Source organism: Heterocephalus glaber, unplaced genomic scaffold (assembly GCF_053883595.1).
Source record: "Heterocephalus glaber isolate CG9 unplaced genomic scaffold, H.glaber_assembly_v1.0 deba00001610, whole genome shotgun sequence".
NCBI classification, from domain to species: domain Eukaryota; kingdom Metazoa; phylum Chordata; class Mammalia; order Rodentia; family Bathyergidae; genus Heterocephalus; species Heterocephalus glaber.
Genome location: NW_028258381.1, coordinates 15,105,749 through 15,126,325, shown reverse-complemented (window position 1 = coordinate 15,126,325; position 20,577 = coordinate 15,105,749). Strand labels below are relative to the sequence as shown.

Sequence of the window (20,577 nt, the reverse complement as noted above, 5' to 3'; positions counted from 1 at the left end):
CTGGCTGGTGCTGATCTGAAGTTCTTGTGCCATCCAGACCCCATAGGCAGCATCCCATATAGCCAAGCTCTCCTCCAAAGGGCCCTGGCCCCAGGTAACCTGGCCACCCTTATGTCCTGCCCTCTCCCTGGTGTCTCTCTTGTTGACCTGGTACTGTCAGGATGACAGCCAGGTGAAAGCTGTCTACACCGAGAGCCCCTCACTTCCCAGGAGTCTGGGCATGCTGTCTGGTTGGAAAGCTTGCCTGAGGACACCACCCCAAATAAGCCTCACTGTGCCCTTCTCCCAGCATCCTTCAGCACCTTCCTTCCCAGGTGCAGAATTGGGTGGGGTGGGGGTGGTGACAGCCTGTGGGCTAGGTACTGCTGAGTGCTGAGTCCCTCTGATTCCCACAGCAATCACAGGCTGCCTTCCTCTCCACCCAGCCAGTGCTTGGACCCCAGAAAGCCACAGCTTGGGCCACAGACACACACATTTACCTCACCATGGGCCAGTGGTGGGTTTTGGAGTGTGTGTGTAGTGTAGTGTGGCAAGACTGAAGCTCTCAGTCCTGTGACATAGGACTCATCTTGCAGCTCTTGAGAAAAGGAGAGGAAGTGCTACTTCTTGGCTTCCTAAAATTTTTCTCAGTAGAGGAGAAGCTATGAAACAGCTCCCAGACTTGCTATCCTTTTCTGCTGGGGTTTGAGCTAAGAGCAGGGAAGAAAACATGACTCATTGATCAGAAACTGCACCCACATGTTAATGGCTAGGTGATGCCAATAGGTTGGGGAGAAACTGATTTTCTAGCCCAGCAGTTTCCTCTGAGCTTGAATTCTTCACTAACGGAAGTCATACCTGCTGGGCTTAAAAGAGAGTGAAGAGGGTCCTGAGCAGTGCTCAGTGCTGTTCTGCCGCCTCTGGCAGGGTGGATGCAGCAGTGACCAGCAGTGATGGAGGGGAGAGTCCTCCCTCCCTGGGGTCCCTCACTGCAGTAGACAGGGAGCTCCTCACTGGTGTCTGCTCACATGGGTCCTGGGTCTCTGGGACAGTGGCATCGGTGGAGAAAGACACAGGGACTCAGGAAGGGCTGAGGGCCTCTGCAGGAACCCTGGACACGGGCAGCTGTGATGCATTTCCCAGAACCCGGGGCCCCCTCTGAGGGGCAGACCCTCTCTTCTCTACTCTCCTTACCCCTCCAGCGCATCCTTCCCAGGGGCTCCTGCTCTTGCAGAGCTAGCTGCTGCTTCCTCTCCCACACGTCATACAGACGTGGTTTGGGGCACGTCTGGTCTGTTCCAGACCCGCTCCTCATTGAACGTGCAGTCATGTGCTTGTTTAAGCCTGAACTTTCTGAGAGAAGTGTGACATGAAAGAGTGGATGTTAAAAAACCTTAGAAAAAATAGTCTTATTTTTATTTTTTTTGGTACTGGGGATTGAACTTGGGACCTTGCACTTTCGAGGCAGGTGGCAGAACCACTGAGCTAAATCCCCAGCCCAAAAGCCTTAGTCTTTAAATGACCACTAAGCCCATGGCAGCACATGTGCCTCCTCTCTGGTGCAGGCACGGCACAGGTGTCACAGTGAGCATAGCCGGCCTTTCCTGGGGACATGGTTGGTCCCCCCCTGCCCCACGGGTAATGAATTGGTAGAACTGGGTGCTTCCTTAGACTGACTCTGACAGACCTGAGAGGTTCTCATTGTGCAGTAACCCAGGTGCCTTGGGAGGACTTTGTGACCGGGCCTCAGCCTGGCCCCACTCAGCCCTGCTTTCTCAGATCTTCAGTCAAATTCGTTGGAGAAGGAAGTTGCACCTCTTCAGCCAGCCAGCCTGCTTTAGCATTCTTTGCCAGGGGAGGGGCACAGTTGGCTGCTGCCAACTCATCAGATGCAGTTCCAGTCCATCAGTGATCCCTGTATCCCCTTGTGTGGCGGGACAGATAGCCTACTGCCAGCACATCGGAGTGGAGTTCATGTTCATTAACGACTTGGAGCAGTGCCAGTGGATTCGACAGAAGTTCGAGACCCCTGGGATCATGCAGTTCACCAATGAGGAGAAACGGACTTTACTGGCCAGGCTCGTGCGGTCCACCAGGTATGGGGCTGGCTGGGGCCACAGAGCTCAGGCTCTCGGGTGATCTGTGGTTGTCAGTGGGGTGCAGCCCTAGATGTGGCCACAGCCACCTGCCTGAGGGAAGATGGCCGGTGAGCAGAGGTGGCCTCCAAAGCTCCCTCTCATCACCTAGGAAAGTCTGACTTAGGACAGGGGGCATTGCTCTTTAAGGTGCTTGATTCCCCACCCAGGTTTGAGGACTTCCTGCAGCGGAAGTGGTCCTCTGAGAAGCGCTTTGGTCTAGAAGGCTGTGAGGTGCTGATTCCTGCACTCAAGACCATCATCGACAAGTCCAGTGAGAACGGAATAGACTATGTGATCATGGGGATGCCGCACAGGTGTGTGTGGTGTGCAGGCACGCAGGGGTGGGGGCTCACCAGCTGTGGGAAGGCATCTTGCTTTTCAGGATGACCAGGGTCCCCCTCCCTCATGGCCAAAGCCACATGTGGTTCAGACTGGTGTTTGGCTTGCTGCTGAGTTTTATAAACATTGAACTCAATTCCCTTGCCAGGGTCTAACTTGGAGCCCAGGCTATTCTGAGGCTGGAGCAGTAAAGGGGCAGGGTAGTGGTATGTGTGCACTTTCTATCCAGCAGTCTTGCATGCCTGCAGCCTGGGGCACAGTCCCCACCTTGGCTCTGGGTCATAGCCGGTCCTGAGCCGAAAGCCAGTGGGGAGCCACATCCTGGGTGAGAGCAGGTGCATGGAGCAGCTATGCCCTGAGGATCCACTCACCTCGCCCTGTGTCCCAGGGGACGGCTCAATGTCCTCGCGAATGTCATCAGGAAGGAGCTGGAGCAGATTTTCTGTCAGTTCGATTCAAAGCTGGAGGCAGCAGATGAGGTGAGATGAGGCCCCTGTGTGGACCTGTCTCCCATGCTAGCCTCTGAGAACAGCTGGCCACCCCTACCCGGCAGCCCACACCCCTCCCTGGGGACCTCTTGTACCCTGGGCAGATGACCTTGGGGAAGGGCCACTGCCCCTCCTCCCAAAGTGGGATGTGGGAAGTGAGCATTTCCTGCCAGCACCAGACTCACTGTTTGCACTGCAGGGCTCTGGAGACATGAAGTACCACCTGGGCATGTATCACCGCAGGATCAACCGCGTGACTGACAGGAACATCACCCTGTCTCTGGTGGCAAACCCGTCCCACCTGGAGGCCGCTGACCCCGTGGTGATGGGCAAGACAAAAGCGGAGCAGTTCTACTGTGGAGACACTGAGGGGAAGAAGGTGAGGCCCCAGAGAAGCCTGCAAGACCAAACACTGCAGTCCAGGGCTCCACACACAGCTCCACTATGCCCTGGGCATGTCTCGGATGCCATGCTTTTGGGGTTTCAAACTTCTGTACTAGCCGCATTGATGGTGCACGCCTGTAATCCCAGTGCTCTGGAAGTTTGAGGAAGGAGGATCACAAATTGGAGCCCAGCCTGAGCAAATAGTAACTTAGCAAGACATTGTCTCAAAATTTATATATACAGGGGTCGTGTGTGTGTGTGTGTGTGTGTGTGTGTGTGTGTGTGTGTGTGTGTGTGTGTGTAAAATATATATTATTATATATTAAATATAAATATATATATTAAGCCAGCTCTGAAAGAGTAATAGTAGTAAAGTAGTCCCACATGCAGACAGGCTTTCTCCCAAGTGTAATCACTAGAACTAGAATGGGAGTCGGTTCATGTTTCCACACCTGCAGAGGAGCTGGTCAGCTACCCTTGGTGGACAGGGATGCTTTCACAGGACAGAGGGAGTCTTTGCAAGCTGTGAGTGAGCCCGAGGAGAAAGGGTGGCACTGGGGGAACATCAGGAAAGAGAGCGGTTGGGTTCAGGGCAGAAGCCCGCTTCGGAGATGGGCACAGTCCCAAGGGTGGCTGGGGCCTTGCTGTGGCACTCTGCTGTGACAGTGAGTGCTGAGGAAGTCTCAGCAGGTTGTAACCATTTACCCTTATTTAACCTTAGTAGAATTATGTCTGAAACAGTCGGTGATTTTTATTATGTAAGAATGGCCTAAGCCAGTGCTATAGTCCCTGCATTCGGAGGCTGAGGCAGGAGATTCACCAGCCCCAGGCTTGGACCACAAGGCAGTCCTACCTGGAGGGAGGGCAGGTCTTTGGAATGGATCAGCTTACTAGGTTGTGCAGTTTAAAATACTGTAAATCTGGGCCGGGGATTTAGCTCAGTGGTTTTGCCACCTGCTGCGAAAGCACAAGGACCTGAGTTCAATCCCCAGTACCAAAACAACAACAACAACAACAACAACAAAAACCCATAAAATACTGTAAATCTGCCTGGTGGCATGGGAGGAGGCCCAGAGGAGGCTGAGGTGGCTTTGGGAGCTGGAAGTGACCCTGCATTGAGGACGCTTGCTGTCACAGGAGCAGAGCTTACTCCACGGGCTCACACTCGGCCTGGGTGGTGCCGAGGCCTCAGCTCTGTTAGACGACATGAGGCCCCATGTCCACAGACAATACCAGTGTGTGGGAGGGCCCATGTGAAGGGAGACCACACAGGGCCCATGCCCTGACATTCCCTGACCTTTGCTAGCATTGGAGTCAAGTGTTAGAACTCAATTTGGAAAACTTCGGGTAACTTCTGTGTTCATAAATATGGACAAAAGCCCACTGGATCAGCCCTTGCTTACAGCACCGGAAATGTCCTGAAAAGCACTAATAGAAGAGGTGGCAGGAGGTATCTAAAACTGCTACCCATGACCACACAGGGCAGTCCTTTTGTCCACTGCTAGGACAGGGAAGCCAGCTAGCCCCTGCTCCACTGCAGATGTGCATTAGAGTCAGTCTCCAGCCCTGTGTGGTAGCTTGGTCCTGGCCACCCCCAGCCAGGTGGCTGCCTTCTGCCTCACCTCCTCACCTTGCCCCGGGCCCTAGAACATCCTAAGTGTGGTCGGCTGGGGGCTCAGCCTGCCTGTTTTTCTTGCTGCTTTCAACACCCTCAGGGAATTATTTGATTTCTGCTAAATCTAGCACTCAGGAAGCTGATGTGCAAGTTACTTAACCTCAGTGTTCATGAAAAGTTATGTACTGTCTCCCAGAGTCTCATGCACAGTTGGGAAACTCACCTGATTTGACTCATGCAGTGTGGCCCTGGGGACGAGTGTGCACAGAAGCAACTGCGCAGTGCAGCAGTTTGACCTCCAGTCCCGGGAGAGTGTGTGCCTGTGCATGGGGCAGTTGCGGCAGCCAGCCACGGCAGTGCAGTGCAATCTCACAGAGAGCCTGGCTCCACGTGCCCCTGCTGCAGTAGGGGCTGTGTGAAAAGTCTGTGCAGGAGGAAAGCTCCGTGGGGATAGGGAGCAAATGAAACGGCAATGACTTTACACCAGCCACTCCTGCTCCCAACAAGACCACAGTCCGGGCATTATGGCAGAGCTGCACACCCCTCCAGGACCCCCAGCACACTGGACACTGTGTCCATTGTCCAACTCTCTTGTGAGTATCCTTCACAGCCGCCAAGAGGCAGGACACATGCCTTTTGTTTTAAAAAATTGTTGAAAGGCGAGTCCTGGACCTCCCTTGCTGGCAAGAAGACTTGGCACAGGATTGAGGACCAGGGTGATGATGAAAACTGGAGGTGCAGGTCTGCAGGCCCATAGGCAGCACGGCACGAGGGGTTGTGTCGTGTGTCACCTTGCTGGCCAGACACCCATTGAGATGTTTCTGTGAAGGCATTCTCGAGATCAGAGTCACATTTGAATCCGAGGACTTTGAGGAAAGCAGGCAACCCCCCACCATGTGGGTGAACCTCGAAAGCTCAGTTCAGAGCCTGCAAAAGAAGACTGAGGTCTCCAGGGTAGGAGGAAATTGCCTTTAGAGAGCTGCCAGACTCAGCCTTCATCCTGAGCCCCTCCCTGGCTCCACAGCCTGCCCTACTCCTCCTTCAGCCTGCAGGTCCTGTAGCTTGAACATGCTGGCCCGTCCTGCCCTCTGAAGAACCCTGGCTAGAACAGGCTGGGAGAGGTGGAGACTGCCAATCCATGGGGCTGGGGGAACACTGAGCACATCGGGAAGCGCTGCAGGCAGTGAGAGTGAAGTGCCTGGCAGCTGGAAGAGAGGTTGACAGGTGGAAGGAGGCAGCTGTGAGCAAAAAGTGTTGAATTGGAATTAGGATCAGTCTGAACTCAGTTTTATTTTACAGATACCCACAGATATGGAGATAAACCATGTGTGCACCCACCTTTTCCAGCTCTGCTCACAGGCAGGTGACACAGCACATGGAAACTGGTCCTAAGTCCCCTCCCTGCCAGAGGAACTGGGCCAGGCCAGGGCAGCACAGCAGAGGGTGCCCAGAGCAAGCAGCTAGCGGTGCTGCTGTTACGTGCAAGCTGTCGAGTCACATAGGAACCCTGAGCGAAGATTAATACAAATGACTAAATGGGGAGAAGGGAAAGCCATTCCTTGTAGAGAATCCCAGCTTCTAAGCATAGACATAATGGAAATTAACCGTTGCTGTCTGTCCTCACTCGAGGAGCAGGCTGATGCTGGTGAGGCCAGGGTAGAGATTTGGGGAGGAACAGATAACAGTCTCTCCTCCCAAAACATGCCAAGAAGATGGTACCTAAGAGGAGCATAATGGACAGCAGCCTGCCAGGGGACAGCAGCCCATGCCACAAGTCCTTGGGGTGTGTAGGAAGGTGTCCCTTGGGGGTGCCAAGGGACCTGTGTTGGGAACTGTTGGTGGCAGAATGGTAGGAGTGTGGATGTCAAGCAGATCCACCAAAGTCTTAGCAACCAGGCTAGAAGGGGATTGGGGTCTTTTGTACTCTTCTTCTATCTTCTAAATTTAAATTATCTCAAAACATTATTTTTGAAAAATAAATTGTAGCCCATTTCCTCCACTTGCCTCATGAGCTTGGCAGTCAGGATGTTTTAGATTTGGGGTTTCCTTTGCAGGTGATGTCCATCCTCCTGCACGGAGACGCTGCCTTTGCCGGCCAGGGCATCGTGTACGAGACCTTCCACCTCAGTGACCTGCCGTCCTACACAACCCACGGCACTGTGCACGTGGTGGTCAACAACCAGGTAACTCCCACGGCTGATCGGCCTCTCCGGAGGGTCCCCTTGGTCATTGTTTCCTGATTATTAAAAGGTGTCTTTTGTTAAAAATTTGGAGAACACAGAAAACTACTTGTTTTGGGGGGGGGGGGTGGTACAAGGGATCGAGCTCGGGTCCTTGCGCTTGCGCAGCAGGCGGTGAAAACACTGAGCTAAATCCCCGGCCCCGAAAACTACTTGTTTTAAATGAAGAGATTTTACTTACATAATAAAGATGCCATTATTGTTTCGGATCATTCCTTCTAGACCCTCCAGCACACTGTGGTTATTTTTCACTTTAACAGCGTGGGGTCCTGGGAATGTAGCTCAGTGGTAGAGCACATGCCTAGCACATTCAGTCTCCAGCACAAGGGAAGGAGGGGAGCAGGAAAGGAGGCAGAGAAAGCTAGCACACAGGCCACTGGGTGCTGAGAAGGGAAAGGAGGCTGAGAGGTGGGCAGTGAGCAGCTGGTTCTCTGAGGATTTGGAGCTAAGTGGAGACAGAGCTTGGTCAAGTAGGCAGATGTTGGGGTGCAGAGAACTGAGATGGGGGGTGTTTGTGTCTGAGGAGTGGCTGGGACAGTCAGGTGGTTAGTGTGAGGAAGAACTACAGTCGGCCAGCTCCTGAGGAGGACGTGGTCCAGACTGATAAGTATGATGTAATACAGTGTGGTAAAAAGCCACCAGTTAGGGCTGGGGATTTATAGCTCAGTGGCACTGTGCCTGCCTCACAAGCGCAAGGTCCTGAGTTCTATCACTGGTAACGCCCCACCCACCTACCAAAAAAAGACAATGGCAAAAGCCACCAGTTATGTGTGATCAGAACAGCAGATTGGGCAATTGATACATGTTAACTTAATCCATAGGGTGGTTACTCATACAGAGGGCGACATTGTTGGCAATTTACAGAAGAGAAAATGGAGGAGTGGAGACCATGTGGCATGCTTGAGAAGAATGACAGAGCCAGGCTATGATATATCTTCCCTTGGCATGATACTAGAAAGATTTGGAAAAAATTGCCAAGGAAAAAGCAAGGAATTTTTCTCATGGCAAAATCCATATATACTGGGGCTGAGGATGTGGCTCAGTGGTAGGGTGCTTGCCTGGCATATATGAAGACCTGGGTTCCATCTCCAGTGCCATCCCCAAAAAGTACATGTACAGTACACATCTTAATCTCATTTTTGTTGAGATAGGGTCTCACTAATTCTCCCCTCTGTTCTACTGCACAGCAGCTGTATATGGTTGATTCGTTTTCAGTTCTAAGCTTCTTGTTTGGCTCTTTCTGTATCTTCCGTTTTTTTTGCTGAGACTTCGTGTTTTCTGCTAGGTGGGGGAGAAACTACTCCGCAGTGGCCTCACCCTGCTGGCCAGTTGTGCAAGTCTAGACTTTCCTCAGGCTACCAAGGGGTCTGGGGGCCTAAGTACCTAATCACCATCAGTCTGGGTCCGAGGGGGCCCTGGCTGTGTGGTGAGGACAGTTTTTTGTCCTGCACAGTTGGAGCTGAGCAGTTACTGTCTTCCCAGGTTGCCTTTTCCCTGGTCCACATCTGACCTGTTGGTGGCTCCATGTTGTTTGTTCCTCTAGCACTCAGCGGGACATAACAAGGCAGAGAGGATTCTGGGAACTGAGAGCACTAGCCATCTGCCTTCTGTGTGACTCCAGGGCCTGTGTCATCCAAGAGGGCTGAGAAGAGCTCAACTCCTCCATCTTAATGGCTGTGTGAGGCCCTGTAGGGGCTTTTTATAACCGCAAGTTCAATTTCTTTATTACACGTAGGACTATTTCAGGTTATCTGTTTGTTCTTGAGTGAGCTCCAATAATTTGTTTTTTGGGAAATCTGCCCATTTTTTTTAGATTGTGGGATATATGGGCGTACAGTTTGTGACAGCCCCTGACTGGAGTGTGAGATCTGCAGAGTATCTCCTTGTTCCTTAGTTGGGGCATTCACATCCTCTCGTCTTGTCTTGGTTAGTCTGGCTGTAGATCATCGTCTTTCCCCCCAGGAGCAGCTTGGTCTCACTGCATTTCCTGTTTCCTGTTTCTTTGATTTCCCTTTACTTGCTTTGGGTTTAATTAGTCTTCTCTCTCGATTCATAGATCATTGATTTGGGCCCTTCATCCTTTGCAGTATAAACAAAGAACATTTAAAGTTTCAAAAAATCATACCACACAAATAAAGGGCAGGACTTGGGATTTGTTCAACTTATTTTGGCAAAAAGTTAAGCATTTCAGTTGATCACGAGTGAGACTGCGTCTTATGATGCTGCAGTGTTGGAAATGATACAAGGAGCTGGGCATGTGCAACCTAACTCCCGAGGTGCCTGAGAGCTGCTTTCAGGCTCGAATGGTGTGTGTGGCAAAGGGGTGAAGAGCAGGAGCAGGCCCGGCAAGTGGCCCTTACCAGAAGCAGATTTCAGCTGAGTGAGAAACAGACCCTCCCACAGTCAGGACTGTGCAGCAGGAGTGCGGCTCCTCCTCCTCCTCCTCCTCTTCCCAGGTGGGTCTTGGAAAACTGGTGAGCAGGCTGTCAGGAGATGGGGGCTTCCTTCGGGCCCCAGAGTAGCAGTTCCACTTAGCAATGTCTCCTCCTAACAGTCACACAAGTGTACTAGATACCTGCACCTGTGGGTGCCCCTCTGTCCGTGGGTGCACTCGTGCACCCGCCTGTGTGCTAATGACACTGAAGCTCCTAACTGTGCAGGGTACGGGGACTTCTGTGAGGCTCCTAAGTGAGGCCTGGCGTGAATACTGATTCTCCTGCCACCATCCTGACCAAGTCCTGAGACCGAGTATCAGCTGAGGTCATTCCAGCTCCTTCATGTGTCAGAATCTGTGTTGAGGTTTTTTTTGTTTTTTGGGTTTTTGGGGTTTTTTGCAGTACTAGGGATTGAACTCAGGACCTTGAGCTTGCAAGGTAGGTTCGGTGCCATGGAGCTAAATCCCCGGCAGAATCTGTGTTTCTTAATGTTCTCATCAGTGTGTGACTATTTCTAATCTTGTCGTTAGTCAGTGTGAGAAGGAAGGTTGTAAGCCTTCCACATGAGCGTGGGCAGTTACTAGGAAGTGGTGGACTGTGGTTCTAATGGTGTTATCAGATAGAAAGTGCTGGAGGCTGAGCTGCACTCTGGGAAGGAAGGGAACGTCCTCACCCTGGGAAGCAGGGAGTCTGCAGCTGATCCTAACCACTGTGTGTGATAAAGCGGAAGGCAAAGGGAACCACTGGGAAATCAAGCAGAGACTGTGGAGCACTTCCCACCCTCTTCTCAGCTTCATGGGTGAAATCAGACCAGAATTTAAAAGGTGCCTATAAAAAGCTTAAGAAGATACAGTTTGTAGACACAGGAAAAACAAATAGCAAGTCTCTGAAATGCCCTGTGGTTTCAGGCAAGGAAGGCCCTGGCTCAGGTTCCAGCAAAAATGTGTAACAGTAGCCAGGCATGATGGTGCATGCCTGTAATCCTAGCCTTTAGGAGGCTGAGGCAGAGGGATCACCACGAGTTCAAGGCCTGCCTGGACTGCATAGCATAGTAAGACTTGTCTCAAGAAACCAAAAAAAAAAAAGTAACAAGAAAGGCCCAGAAGCTAGTGTGGGTTAACTGTTCATATTTCCTAGTGTTAGGTGTTGGGGGCATGGGTGATTAATATGGTATTATCACTTTATATTTGAAATATTTTATAAAAATTTTAATAGCCGGGCAAGAGGTCCATGCCTGTAATTGATGGCTGAGGCAGGAGGAATTGCAAATTCTATCCCAGCATGGGGAACCTAATGAGATCTGGTCTCAAAATTTAAAAGGTGTGGGGAGCTGGAGATGTAGCTTAGTGTGAAGGCCTTAGCTTCAATCCCCAGTACCATAAAATAAAATTTAAATGCAGGTCATAAAATTATGAACACATAGTGACATTTTGATATATCCAAATGGAGGGAAATATTAGGAAACCCTTTATATTTTCTTTTTTATTTTTGGTATCAAAGAAAACATGCTCACCATATAAAGTGAATAAAATACAAAATTATAGAAATAAGGCCCCAAACTTTAAATGTATGTGCATATGTATGTATGTATGTATGAATATTTACCTAGGTGCACATACAAAGGAAATAATCTGGAAAGGGAGAGAGGTCAAGATACTTATACTGTAGCCTATAAAATTACAGGTAACTTTAATTTTTATACCGTCTTTTATATTCTCTGTGGTGAACTTAAGTAGATGGATTTTTGTCATCAAAATAGTGAAAAACAAAAAGGAGGAAAGAGGCCTCCGAGGCCATCTAGTATTTCTAGCCAGAGTAGGCATGCGGGAGGTGCGGGCCCAGCTCCACTGCCTTCTCCTGGGCCTGCACCTCCCCCGCAGGCCCTTGTCACACGCGTGTTCCTTGCAGATTGGCTTCACCACAGACCCCCGGATGGCCCGCTCTTCCCCATACCCCACCGATGTGGCCCGGGTAGTGAACGCCCCCATCTTCCATGTGAACGCTGATGACCCTGAGGCAGTCATGTATGTGTGCAGGGTGGCAGCCGAGTGGAGAACCACCTTCCACAAGGATGTGGTTGTCGATCTGGTGAGTGGTACCAGGAGAGCTGGCCCCCCACCCCGCCCCACCCTGCACCCATGTACCCTTGGGGGTCTCCAGCACCCATCCTCATGGGGGTCCGGCTCAGGGTGTTCAAGGCAGGAGCAGTGGGCTGGTGAGGGCCATTTGTGGGCCCTTCTGGTCCTGTCGTGGGATTGCTTGGTGAATCATGAGTTTGTACTCCCAGACTGGGCAGGTATGAGGCAGTCCTTAGTAGGTGCCCCCCGGCCCCCCTCGCTGGGAGGCTGCACGGCCTCTCACACTGCCTGCCTGCTTCCCAGGTGTGCTACCGGCGCAACGGCCACAACGAGATGGACGAGCCCATGTTCACGCAGCCACTTATGTACAAGCAGATCCGAAAGCAGAAGCCAGTGCTGCAGAAGTATGCCGAGCTGCTGGTATCGCAGGGTGTGGTCAACCAGCCGGAATATGAGGTGTGTCCTGCCAGCCCCTCCAGGACTTGGCCATTACAAGCTAGTCCTCCCAGTAGGACGCCAGCAGAAGCCTATGAAATATTTAAAGCTATCACATTTCAGTGCATAACTTCCTGGAGGGTCCAGGCTCCTGTGCTGCTTTGTAAAGGAGGTGGGCCTTAATGCAGTGTTTGCAGGGAGTAAAAAGTATTTTAAAGACAAGGTAGTAGCCGCAGCAGTTTCTCTAAGTTACAGCCTATTATGTGCAGGTGAGGGGCGAGAGCCAGGTGCTGCTAGGGAAAGGGCCAGTGTGCTGTGGACAGGAAGTCCTGACTGGGTGAGTGGCAGACTGTGCAAGTAATATGAGGAGCTACATGGGACATGGCGAACACCCAAGTCCTCGAGGGCAGTGGCCAGAGACACAGATCTGGGTGGAGCCCAGTCCTCCTTGGTAGCAGAGGAACTGGGAGAACCCGGCCCATTCTTAAGACAGAATGCAGGGCCCAGGGCTCAGACTTGAAGCAGTGCTTCTTGCTAGCATACATGGAGAAGAAACTCCGGGCTGAGACAGAGTCTCAGAAAGGCTGTGCATAGCATGTGGTGGGCATGAGGCCAGGCAGCTGAGCTGTGCTCACGTGGCTATGGGTCCTCGACCCTCTAGGAGGAGATCTCCAAGTATGATAAGATCTGTGAGGAGGCCTTCACCAGATCCAAAGATGAGAAGATCCTGCACATCAAGCACTGGCTGGACTCCCCCTGGCCTGGTGAGTAGGGCATCCACGCCGCAGACCCTCTGTGAACCTGATGTGACCTTGAGCCCTCTTCCCGGAATAGAACGCCACAACCCGCTCCATGCCTAACAGTGGGTGCTGCACCCTGTCCCTCACACTGAGGCTCCCTGATGACTATGCAGTGGTTCCTAGTGACCTGCACTGCAGAAGTCCTTTCCCATGTGGGTGGCCTGCCTCAGCCTGTCCTCGCCTCCTAGGCTTCTTCACCCTGGATGGGCAACCCCGGAGCATGTCCTGCCCCTCCACTGGCCTGGAAGAGGATGTTCTGACGCACATCGGGAACGTGGCCAGCTCTGTGCCTGTGGAGAACTTCACCATCCATGGAGGTAACCAGGTGGGCTTGATTGGAACCCTGCAGGGGCTCCCTCAGGAAGTCCGCAGCTGTGTGGGTGTGGCCATCTTCCCCACTGCCCATAGCAAGGTCTCGGCTTGCTGAGCAACAGAGAGGACACTGGGAGTTCGCCTGGTGAAGAGGCCCCGCCATTTCCAGGCACGTGGAGGTGAGGGCCAGGTGAGCTGGGCTGCAGGGCTGTGTGCATATCCTGCAGGCCTGAGCCGGATATTGAAGACGCGCAAGGAGCTGGTGACAAACCGGACTGTGGACTGGGCACTGGCGGAGTACATGGCATTTGGCTCACTCCTCAAGGAGGGCATCCACGTCCGACTGAGCGGCCAGGATGTAGAGCGGGGCACCTTCAGGTAACGAACAGAGTACTTGCCTGCCCTGCAGAACCAGAGGTGGAAGGGAGGGGCTCGGGTGCTTGTTTTCCAGGAGGTACCTGAGTCCCAGGTGGGAGGCTGCCGCCCCTTCCCTGGCTTGGGGATGCTCCCTTGCAGCAGAGCATGGCAGGGCTCTGGCAGGGAGCCAGGCCTGGTGGTCTGTGGGAGCCTCCTCAGTTGGGTCTGCTGACTGATCCTGCTCCTATGCCCAGCCACCGCCACCATGTGCTGCATGACCAGAACGTGGACAAGAGAACCTGCATCCCCATGAACCACCTCTGGCCCAACCAGGCTCCCTACACCGTGTGTAACAGCTCCCTGTCTGAGTACGGCGTCCTGGGTGAGTGTCCCCCATGCCACGTGCACCGAGCCTCTGCCTGCTGGCTGGTGTGAATGTTCTTGTCTTCCTCCTCCGCTGTAGGCTTTGAGCTGGGCTTTGCCATGGCAAGCCCCAACGCCCTAGTGCTCTGGGAGGCCCAGTTTGGTGACTTCAACAACATGGCCCAGTGCATCATCGACCAGTTCATCTGTCCAGGCCAGGCCAAGTGGGTGCGGCAGAATGGCATTGTGCTGCTGCTGCCTCATGGGATGGAGGGCATGGTGAGCCAATCCAGGACCCCACTGCCCAAGAGCTTCCTGGTGCCTCCTGCCCATCTTAGATAGAGCATTGCTTTGGAGACCATGGGGGGACCAGCGCGCCCATCCCTGCATGAGCAGTTGTCCAAGGCAAATGATGCTCTCAGCCCGTGCCCTGTGCTTTGCCGGCGGAGGGGAGGTGTGTGGCGTCTGTCATCAGGGGACAAGAATAGAGAATAAGGGGAGACAGCCAGCACTGCAGACCCCAGCCTGTGCAGCTCTGCTGACTTCTGTGTCCACTCCAGGGCCCAGAGCACTCCTCTGCCCGACCAGAGCGCTTCCTGCAGATGTGCAACGATGACCCGGATGTCCTGCCGGTGAGGACACCGTTCCTCCTGGGACCTGCAGTGTGGCCCTGCGCCTGCTGGTCACCCCAGATGAGGGCTGTCTGGGGCCCAGGAAGCTAATGTGCAGGGGCTCCCTTCCCAGAGATTGCTGCCTCGAATGGCAGCAGGCCCTCCCTGGGGAATTTGCTGCTGCTCTGGTTCACCTGGGCCCCTTAGGGGAGAGAACTTCCAGCAACTTTAAAAGAGCTAAATGATTGGGAGTCAGTCTGTAACAAAAAGTAGAATCATCATTAGGTAGGACCTGGACCTCCTAAAATAGCACCAGTTCTACACTGGGCGGGAGCGTGTAGATGGCCACAGGGGGTTGGGGGCTCAGGTGAGGATGTGAGGCTCCAGCCGGTCCTGTGCTCCTGGGCAGCCAGCCTCAGGTCCTTGGCTCCTGCCCTAGAGTGGGTGCCCGAGGGTATCCCCAGGCCCCTTCATGCCCTGCCCCACACCCAGAGAGTGCTCAGCATGGCCTCCACTTCTGCCCTTCCTCCCCACTGCAGGACCTTGGGGAAGCCAACTTCGACATCAGCCAGCTGTACGACTGCAACTGGGTGGTCGTCAACTGCTCCACACCTGGCAACTTCTTCCATGTGCTGCGCCGGCAGATCCTGCTGCCCTTCCGGAAGCCGGTCAGTGCCTCGGGCTCTGCTTGGTTAGGTGGCTCCTAAGGGGACATGGACGGGATATGGTATCACGGAGCCCGGCCTCCTCTCTGGTGCCACCAGGGCAGCACAGCCTCACTGCTGTGCCTGGTCAGACGAAGCTGCAGGCCGGGCCCTTTGGGGAGGCATCTGTGAGCTGGTGGTTGAGGGGCATGTTGAGCAGTGAGAGAGAAGTGACCCCGAAGGCCCCAAGGGGCCGGAGGGCCCCAGGAAGAACTCCTGAGCTGGGCATGAAAGGCTAGTAGGAGTTAGGTCAGGGGTGAGTGAGGAAGATTATCGAGGAGGATGAGGGGTTGTGGAGGGACCAAGGAGAGCCTGCTGCCCTGGGGTACCACAGGGTGTGCCCCAGGGCCACTGAGCAGGGGCTCAGGCAGACTAGGACAGCCTTGCAGGAGGCAGACACCTTCCAAGGGAAAGTAAGGAGCAGAGAAATGGGCTCCTTCCTTCTCTCCCTCTCCTGAGTAAGCTCCTGGGGAGAGTGGAGAGGCAGCGTATCCTGTCCAGTCCTGAGTGAAGATGTGGGTAGACCTTGTTGTCAGCCGTCTAGAATCTGTGAGACCCAGTTCGTCATCACGAGACAATTCTGTCTTTCAGTTAATTGTCTTCACCCCTAAATCCCTCCTGCGCCACCCTGAGGCCAGAACCAACTTTGACGAGATGCTCCCAGGTAGGCGTGAGAGGCAGGCCCTTCGGGGAGGGTGGGAAGCCTGGGAGCACTCTGCTGCTCCTTGGGGATTGTGCTTGGGACCTCCCTGTGCCTTGTGCTGCACGCATGCTTGTGGGTTGAGGACCTGTGGGCTCTGCCTGTCACCTGTGAGTGTCCCCAGAGTTGCATTCGAAGCACTGGAGTAACTGAGACTTCAGGTTGGTGCCATCACCTGGAGCCTCGGGCAGCTTCCTGTGGCAGCTCACCCGCCACAGAGCCCCAGCCTGAGTGGGCCCCAAATGACAGAGGAAGAGACACGGTGGGGTTGGGGCCTGCAGCAGGACTCAGGCAAGCCACCCAGATGTCCCCGGGGCTCACAGGGAGCTCTGCATCTCCCAGTCACCAAGCCCCCTTGAGTCTTCTGTCAAAGCGAGCACTTTCTTTGGTTTACTTCTCAGTTTCTTCAAGTGGTAAAATACAACTTGCCATGGTAATCTTGTAAGTGTGCAGTTCAGCATTGCTAAGTACATTCTCATTGCTGTACAGCCATTTCCACCATCCATTTCCTGAGCTCTTTACATCCAGCAAAATGGGAATGCGGTACGCTCTAAAGAGGGAAGCCCCACAGCAGCACTCTCTTCTCGGTCTCTGATGTGGGCAGCTCCAGGTGCCTTGTGTGAGTGGAATCAGACAATACAGTTGAGTCCCCTTGCTCAAAATGCTTGGGACCAGCAGTGTCCTGGGTTTGAGATTTTTCTGGATTTTGGAATATTTGCAAATACATAATGACATCTTGGGGGTGGGACCCAATCTCAACCCGAAATTCACTTAATGCTTCATGTGTGCTGCGTGTTCCGTGGTCTGTGGGGCATTTTACATAAGATTTCAGCAGGCCTGCCTTTGGCTGCACATCTCACAGGTGAGATGTGGAATTTTGCAGTTGGGCCTCAGGTTCTGGGGCATGTCCGCTTTTGGATTGTCAAATGAGGGCTGTTCAGCCTCCATCTGTCTTTCTGTGGCTGTGTTATCTCACCGGGTAATGTCCTCAAGGCTGACCCACGTAGTGAGCAGTGTTCCGTTCTGTGGATGACCACACTCTGTTTTCCCTTTGTTGATTGGTGAACCCTCATAGTGTTTCCATGTTTCACTCTTGTGAATAATGCTGCTTGGAGCATGGGTGTACATATGTTTCTCAAGTCTCTGCTTTCAGTTCCGGGTATATACCCAGCAGTGGAGTTGCTGGACCTTATGCTAATTTGATCTTTAATTTTCTGAGGAGGTGCCAGACTTCCACAGCGGTTCTGCACAAGGGTCCAATTTCTCCATGTCCTCAACACTTTTGGGGCTTTTGTGGCAGAGGGGCTGTTTTGTTTAGTTTTTTGAATCTGGGTCTCACTGTGTAGCCCAGGCCTGCCTTGAACTCAAAGCAATCTTCCTTCTTCAGCCTCCCGAGTGCTGGGATTATAGGCATGGGCTAGCACACCTGGCTGTGGGTGTGTTTTTCAGTAGCCATTCTGTTGCTTGTAAAGTGGCATCTCAGTGTGGTTTTAATGTGCATTTCTCTAATAATTGGTGGCACTGCACACCCTTTCGTATGTCTGTCGGCCATTTGTATGTCTTTGAAGAACTGTTCAAATCCTTTGCCCATTTTCAAGTTGGGTTGGTTTTTCTTGCTGAGTTTGAAGTTTGTATATCTTGCTTGTCAATCCTTTGTCAGATAAATAATATGCAAATGCTTTCTTCCCTTCTGAATTGCTTTTATTTCTTTCCGTAATGGGCATCAAACTCATGAGCTTGCACTTGCAAGCCAGGCGCGGTGCCACTGAGCTAAATCCCCAGCCCAATGCCTTTTTGATGTATGAAAGTTTTAAAATTTTGATGAAGTCCAATTTGTCTTTCGTTGTCTGGCCTTTGATGTCACATTCAGAAAATCTTTGCCATGTCCAATGTTGTGAAATTTTTGCCCTGTTTTGTTTTGTTGTGGTACTGGAGATTGAGTCTAGGGCCTTTGCACTGAGCTACATCCCCAGCTCTATTTATAATCCTTTATTTTGAGACAGTTTCACCAAGTTTCGAAGTTTCCCAGGCTGGGCTTGAACATGTGATCCTCCTGCCTCACCCTCTCCAAATGCTAGGATTATAGACATGTACTAGCTGCTATGTTTTAGTTTGGACTCTTATATTTAGTTCTTTGACCCACTTGGAGTTAATTTTGTATATACTATTCAATAAGGGTTCATGGGCCTGGGGATTTAGCTCAGTGGTTCCGCCGCTTGCCTTGCAAGCACAAGGACCCGAGTTTGATCTCCGGGACCAAAAAAACAAAAAACAAAAAAACAATAAGGGTTCAGACTTCATTCTTTTCATGTGGATTTCCAGGATTCTCAGTACCATCTATTGGAGACTGTTCTTTCCTGTTGAGTGCCCTTGGGACCTGTTGGAAATCTGACCACTGGGAGGCTGATCCTGGGCTACATCCCCTTCCCGGTTCTATATAAATTTTGGGGTTGAATATTGTATTTGTAGAGATTGCATTGAGTAGGTGGATTGCATAGTATTGCCCTTTAAAAGTCTTAAGTAGGGGTCGGGGATTTAGCTCCGTGGTTTCGCTGCCTGCCTCGAAAGTGCAAGGACCCGAGTTTGATCCCCGGTATCAAAAATAAATTAAGTCTTTAGTCTTCCATTACACAAACTCAGCCTATGTTTAGTTTTTGTTTTTTGTGGTACCAAGGATTGAACACAGGGCCTTCAAACCCAGCTACAATCCCAGCTCTTTTTCTGTATTATTTTGGGACAGAGCCTCAGCTCACTAAGTTGCCCAGGCTTCACTTGAACCTGTGGTCTGAGAGCTGGGATTTATAAGCATGCGCCACCACACCCAGCTAACAGTTTTTTGTTCTTATTTTTTATGCAGTCTTTAGGTTGTCTATATTTAAGATCCTATCACCTGTAAGCAATGGTCGTTTTACTTATCTCTTTTCAACTTTAATATCATTTCTTTTTTGTTGTCTGATTGTTCTGGCTAGGATTTCCAACACCATTCTGGACATATGTGGCCAGAGTGGGCACCTAGCCCTGTTCCTGGCCTTAGACGGTAGCTTGCAGCCTCTGACCACTGGGTGGACTTGTGCTCTGGGTTTTACACCTGCAGCCTTGCTGTGTTGACATTGAACACTGGCGCAGGCCCCTTTGTTCAGAATGAAGTACCATTGTCTGTACCATTGTCTCTTCCTGTGTGTCCTCTGCTGGTAGCAGAGAGTCTCGAGAGGCTGCTCTGCAGTGGCACCCTCCACCCAGGCCGCCCTGTCCATCGCGTGTTCCTGGTCCGAGCAGGTCCCCAGGGGCCTGGGACTGGCAAGGGGAACCGTCTCCAGCCTCAGGGACCCACGTGGGCAGCACACAGTGCAGCCCTGGCCCGTGGGTGCTCTGTTCATACGCAGAGCGGCCGGCCCGAGAGACCCAGCCCAGCGTGGGGCTTCTCTTGTAGGAACGCACTTCCAGCGGGTGATCCCGGAAGACGGCCCTGCAGCTCAGGACCCAGGCAATGTGAAGAGGCTTCTCTTCTGCACTGGCAAGGTGTACTACGACCTCACCCGTGAGCGCAAGGCCAGGGGTCTGGTGGAGCAGGTGGCCATCACGAGGATTGAGCAGGTGAGTGAGGGGGCGCAGCTGTGGGCTCTGGGCTTGGCAGAGCATTGCCGCCTGGATGGAGATGGGGACCAAGTACTGGAGTGGCCACCCCACCCCATTTCACCTGTTCCCCCACCCGGAGTCCCTCCTGACCGCCCCCCTGCTCTGCCCCAGCTGTCGCCATTCCCCTTTGACCTGCTGCTGGAGGAGGCACAGAAGTACCCCAGTGCTGAGCTGGTGTGGTGCCAGGAGGAGCACAAGAACCAGGGCTACTACGACTACGTGAAGCCACGGCTCCGCACCACCATTGGCCGCGCCAAGCCCGTCTGGTGAGACAAGGGGCTGCTGGTGCAAGGCAGGCGGGGCGCACGCAGTGGCCACTGCCCTCACCACCCCATGTCCCTCCCTCAGGTACGTTGGCCGAGACCCAGCTGCTGCCCCCGCCACTGGCAACAAGAAGACCCACCTGACGGAGCTACAGCGCTTCCTGGACATGGCTTTCGACCTGGACGCCTTCAAGAGGTTCTCCTAGATGCTCCTGGGGTCCCTCCAGCTTGGCCCCACATCACAGTGCCCTTGCTTCCCAGTAAAGAGTCATGCCTCGGCCCTGCCCAGCCTGCCCTCACTGCACTGCACCCTCTCGCCAGCCTTCGCCCTGCCTGCTGCCCTCCCTGGATGGTGGGGAGCAGGACTGCTGGGGGCGGGGTCCCGGCCACACCCTCTCGCACCCAAGCAGGAACAGGGCCTCGGGTGGCTCCCTAGGTCCCCGACAGTCCTCGGCACTCAGCAGGGTGCAGACACTCCACCAGGACCGGGGGGAGGGGGGTAGCAGGGCTTTCCGGGGTGGGCTTCACTGCAGGTGAGGGCACCGGTGTTGGCACAGCGAGGGTGGGTGCGGCTGGTGCCCTGGGCTGGGCTGGGCTCGGGGGTGGGGGTGGTATCCTGCTCACCCCCGCCCGAGCCACTCCTTCCTGCTGTTTCCCTGGAGCACAGCAGAGATGTCTGTGCATCCTTTTCTTTGCTGTG

At 53.1% G+C, this 20,577-nt stretch overlaps 1 protein-coding gene across 7 annotated transcripts in view; it reads left to right on the top strand.

Annotated features, from left to right (window-relative positions):
* The window catches only part of Ogdh (oxoglutarate dehydrogenase), a 67,368-nt gene extending 47,211 nt beyond the window's left edge, over positions 1–20,157 (top strand). For all 7 annotated transcript variants that reach the window (XM_004839907.4, XM_004839906.4, XM_004839908.4 and 4 more), the window contains 18 exons: positions 1,921–2,075; positions 2,285–2,431; positions 2,845–2,935; positions 3,144–3,323; positions 6,998–7,126; positions 11,527–11,706; positions 12,000–12,152; positions 12,793–12,895; positions 13,120–13,248; positions 13,471–13,621; positions 13,855–13,982; positions 14,064–14,242; positions 14,524–14,595; positions 15,114–15,242; positions 15,870–15,942; positions 19,409–19,572; positions 19,726–19,880; positions 19,963–20,157. In XM_004839907.4, the coding sequence (XP_004839964.1) occupies positions 1,921–2,075; positions 2,285–2,431; positions 2,845–2,935; positions 3,144–3,323; positions 6,998–7,126; positions 11,527–11,706; positions 12,000–12,152; positions 12,793–12,895; positions 13,120–13,248; positions 13,471–13,621; positions 13,855–13,982; positions 14,064–14,242; positions 14,524–14,595; positions 15,114–15,242; positions 15,870–15,942; positions 19,409–19,572; positions 19,726–19,880; positions 19,963–20,083 (2,439 nt within the window). In that variant the 3' untranslated portion in view covers positions 20,084–20,157. The remainder of the gene's footprint in view (positions 1–1,920; positions 2,076–2,284; positions 2,432–2,844; positions 2,936–3,143; positions 3,324–6,997; positions 7,127–11,526; positions 11,707–11,999; positions 12,153–12,792; positions 12,896–13,119; positions 13,249–13,470; positions 13,622–13,854; positions 13,983–14,063; positions 14,243–14,523; positions 14,596–15,113; positions 15,243–15,869; positions 15,943–19,408; positions 19,573–19,725; positions 19,881–19,962) is intronic.
* The last annotated feature ends 420 nt before the right edge of the window (positions 20,158–20,577 follow it).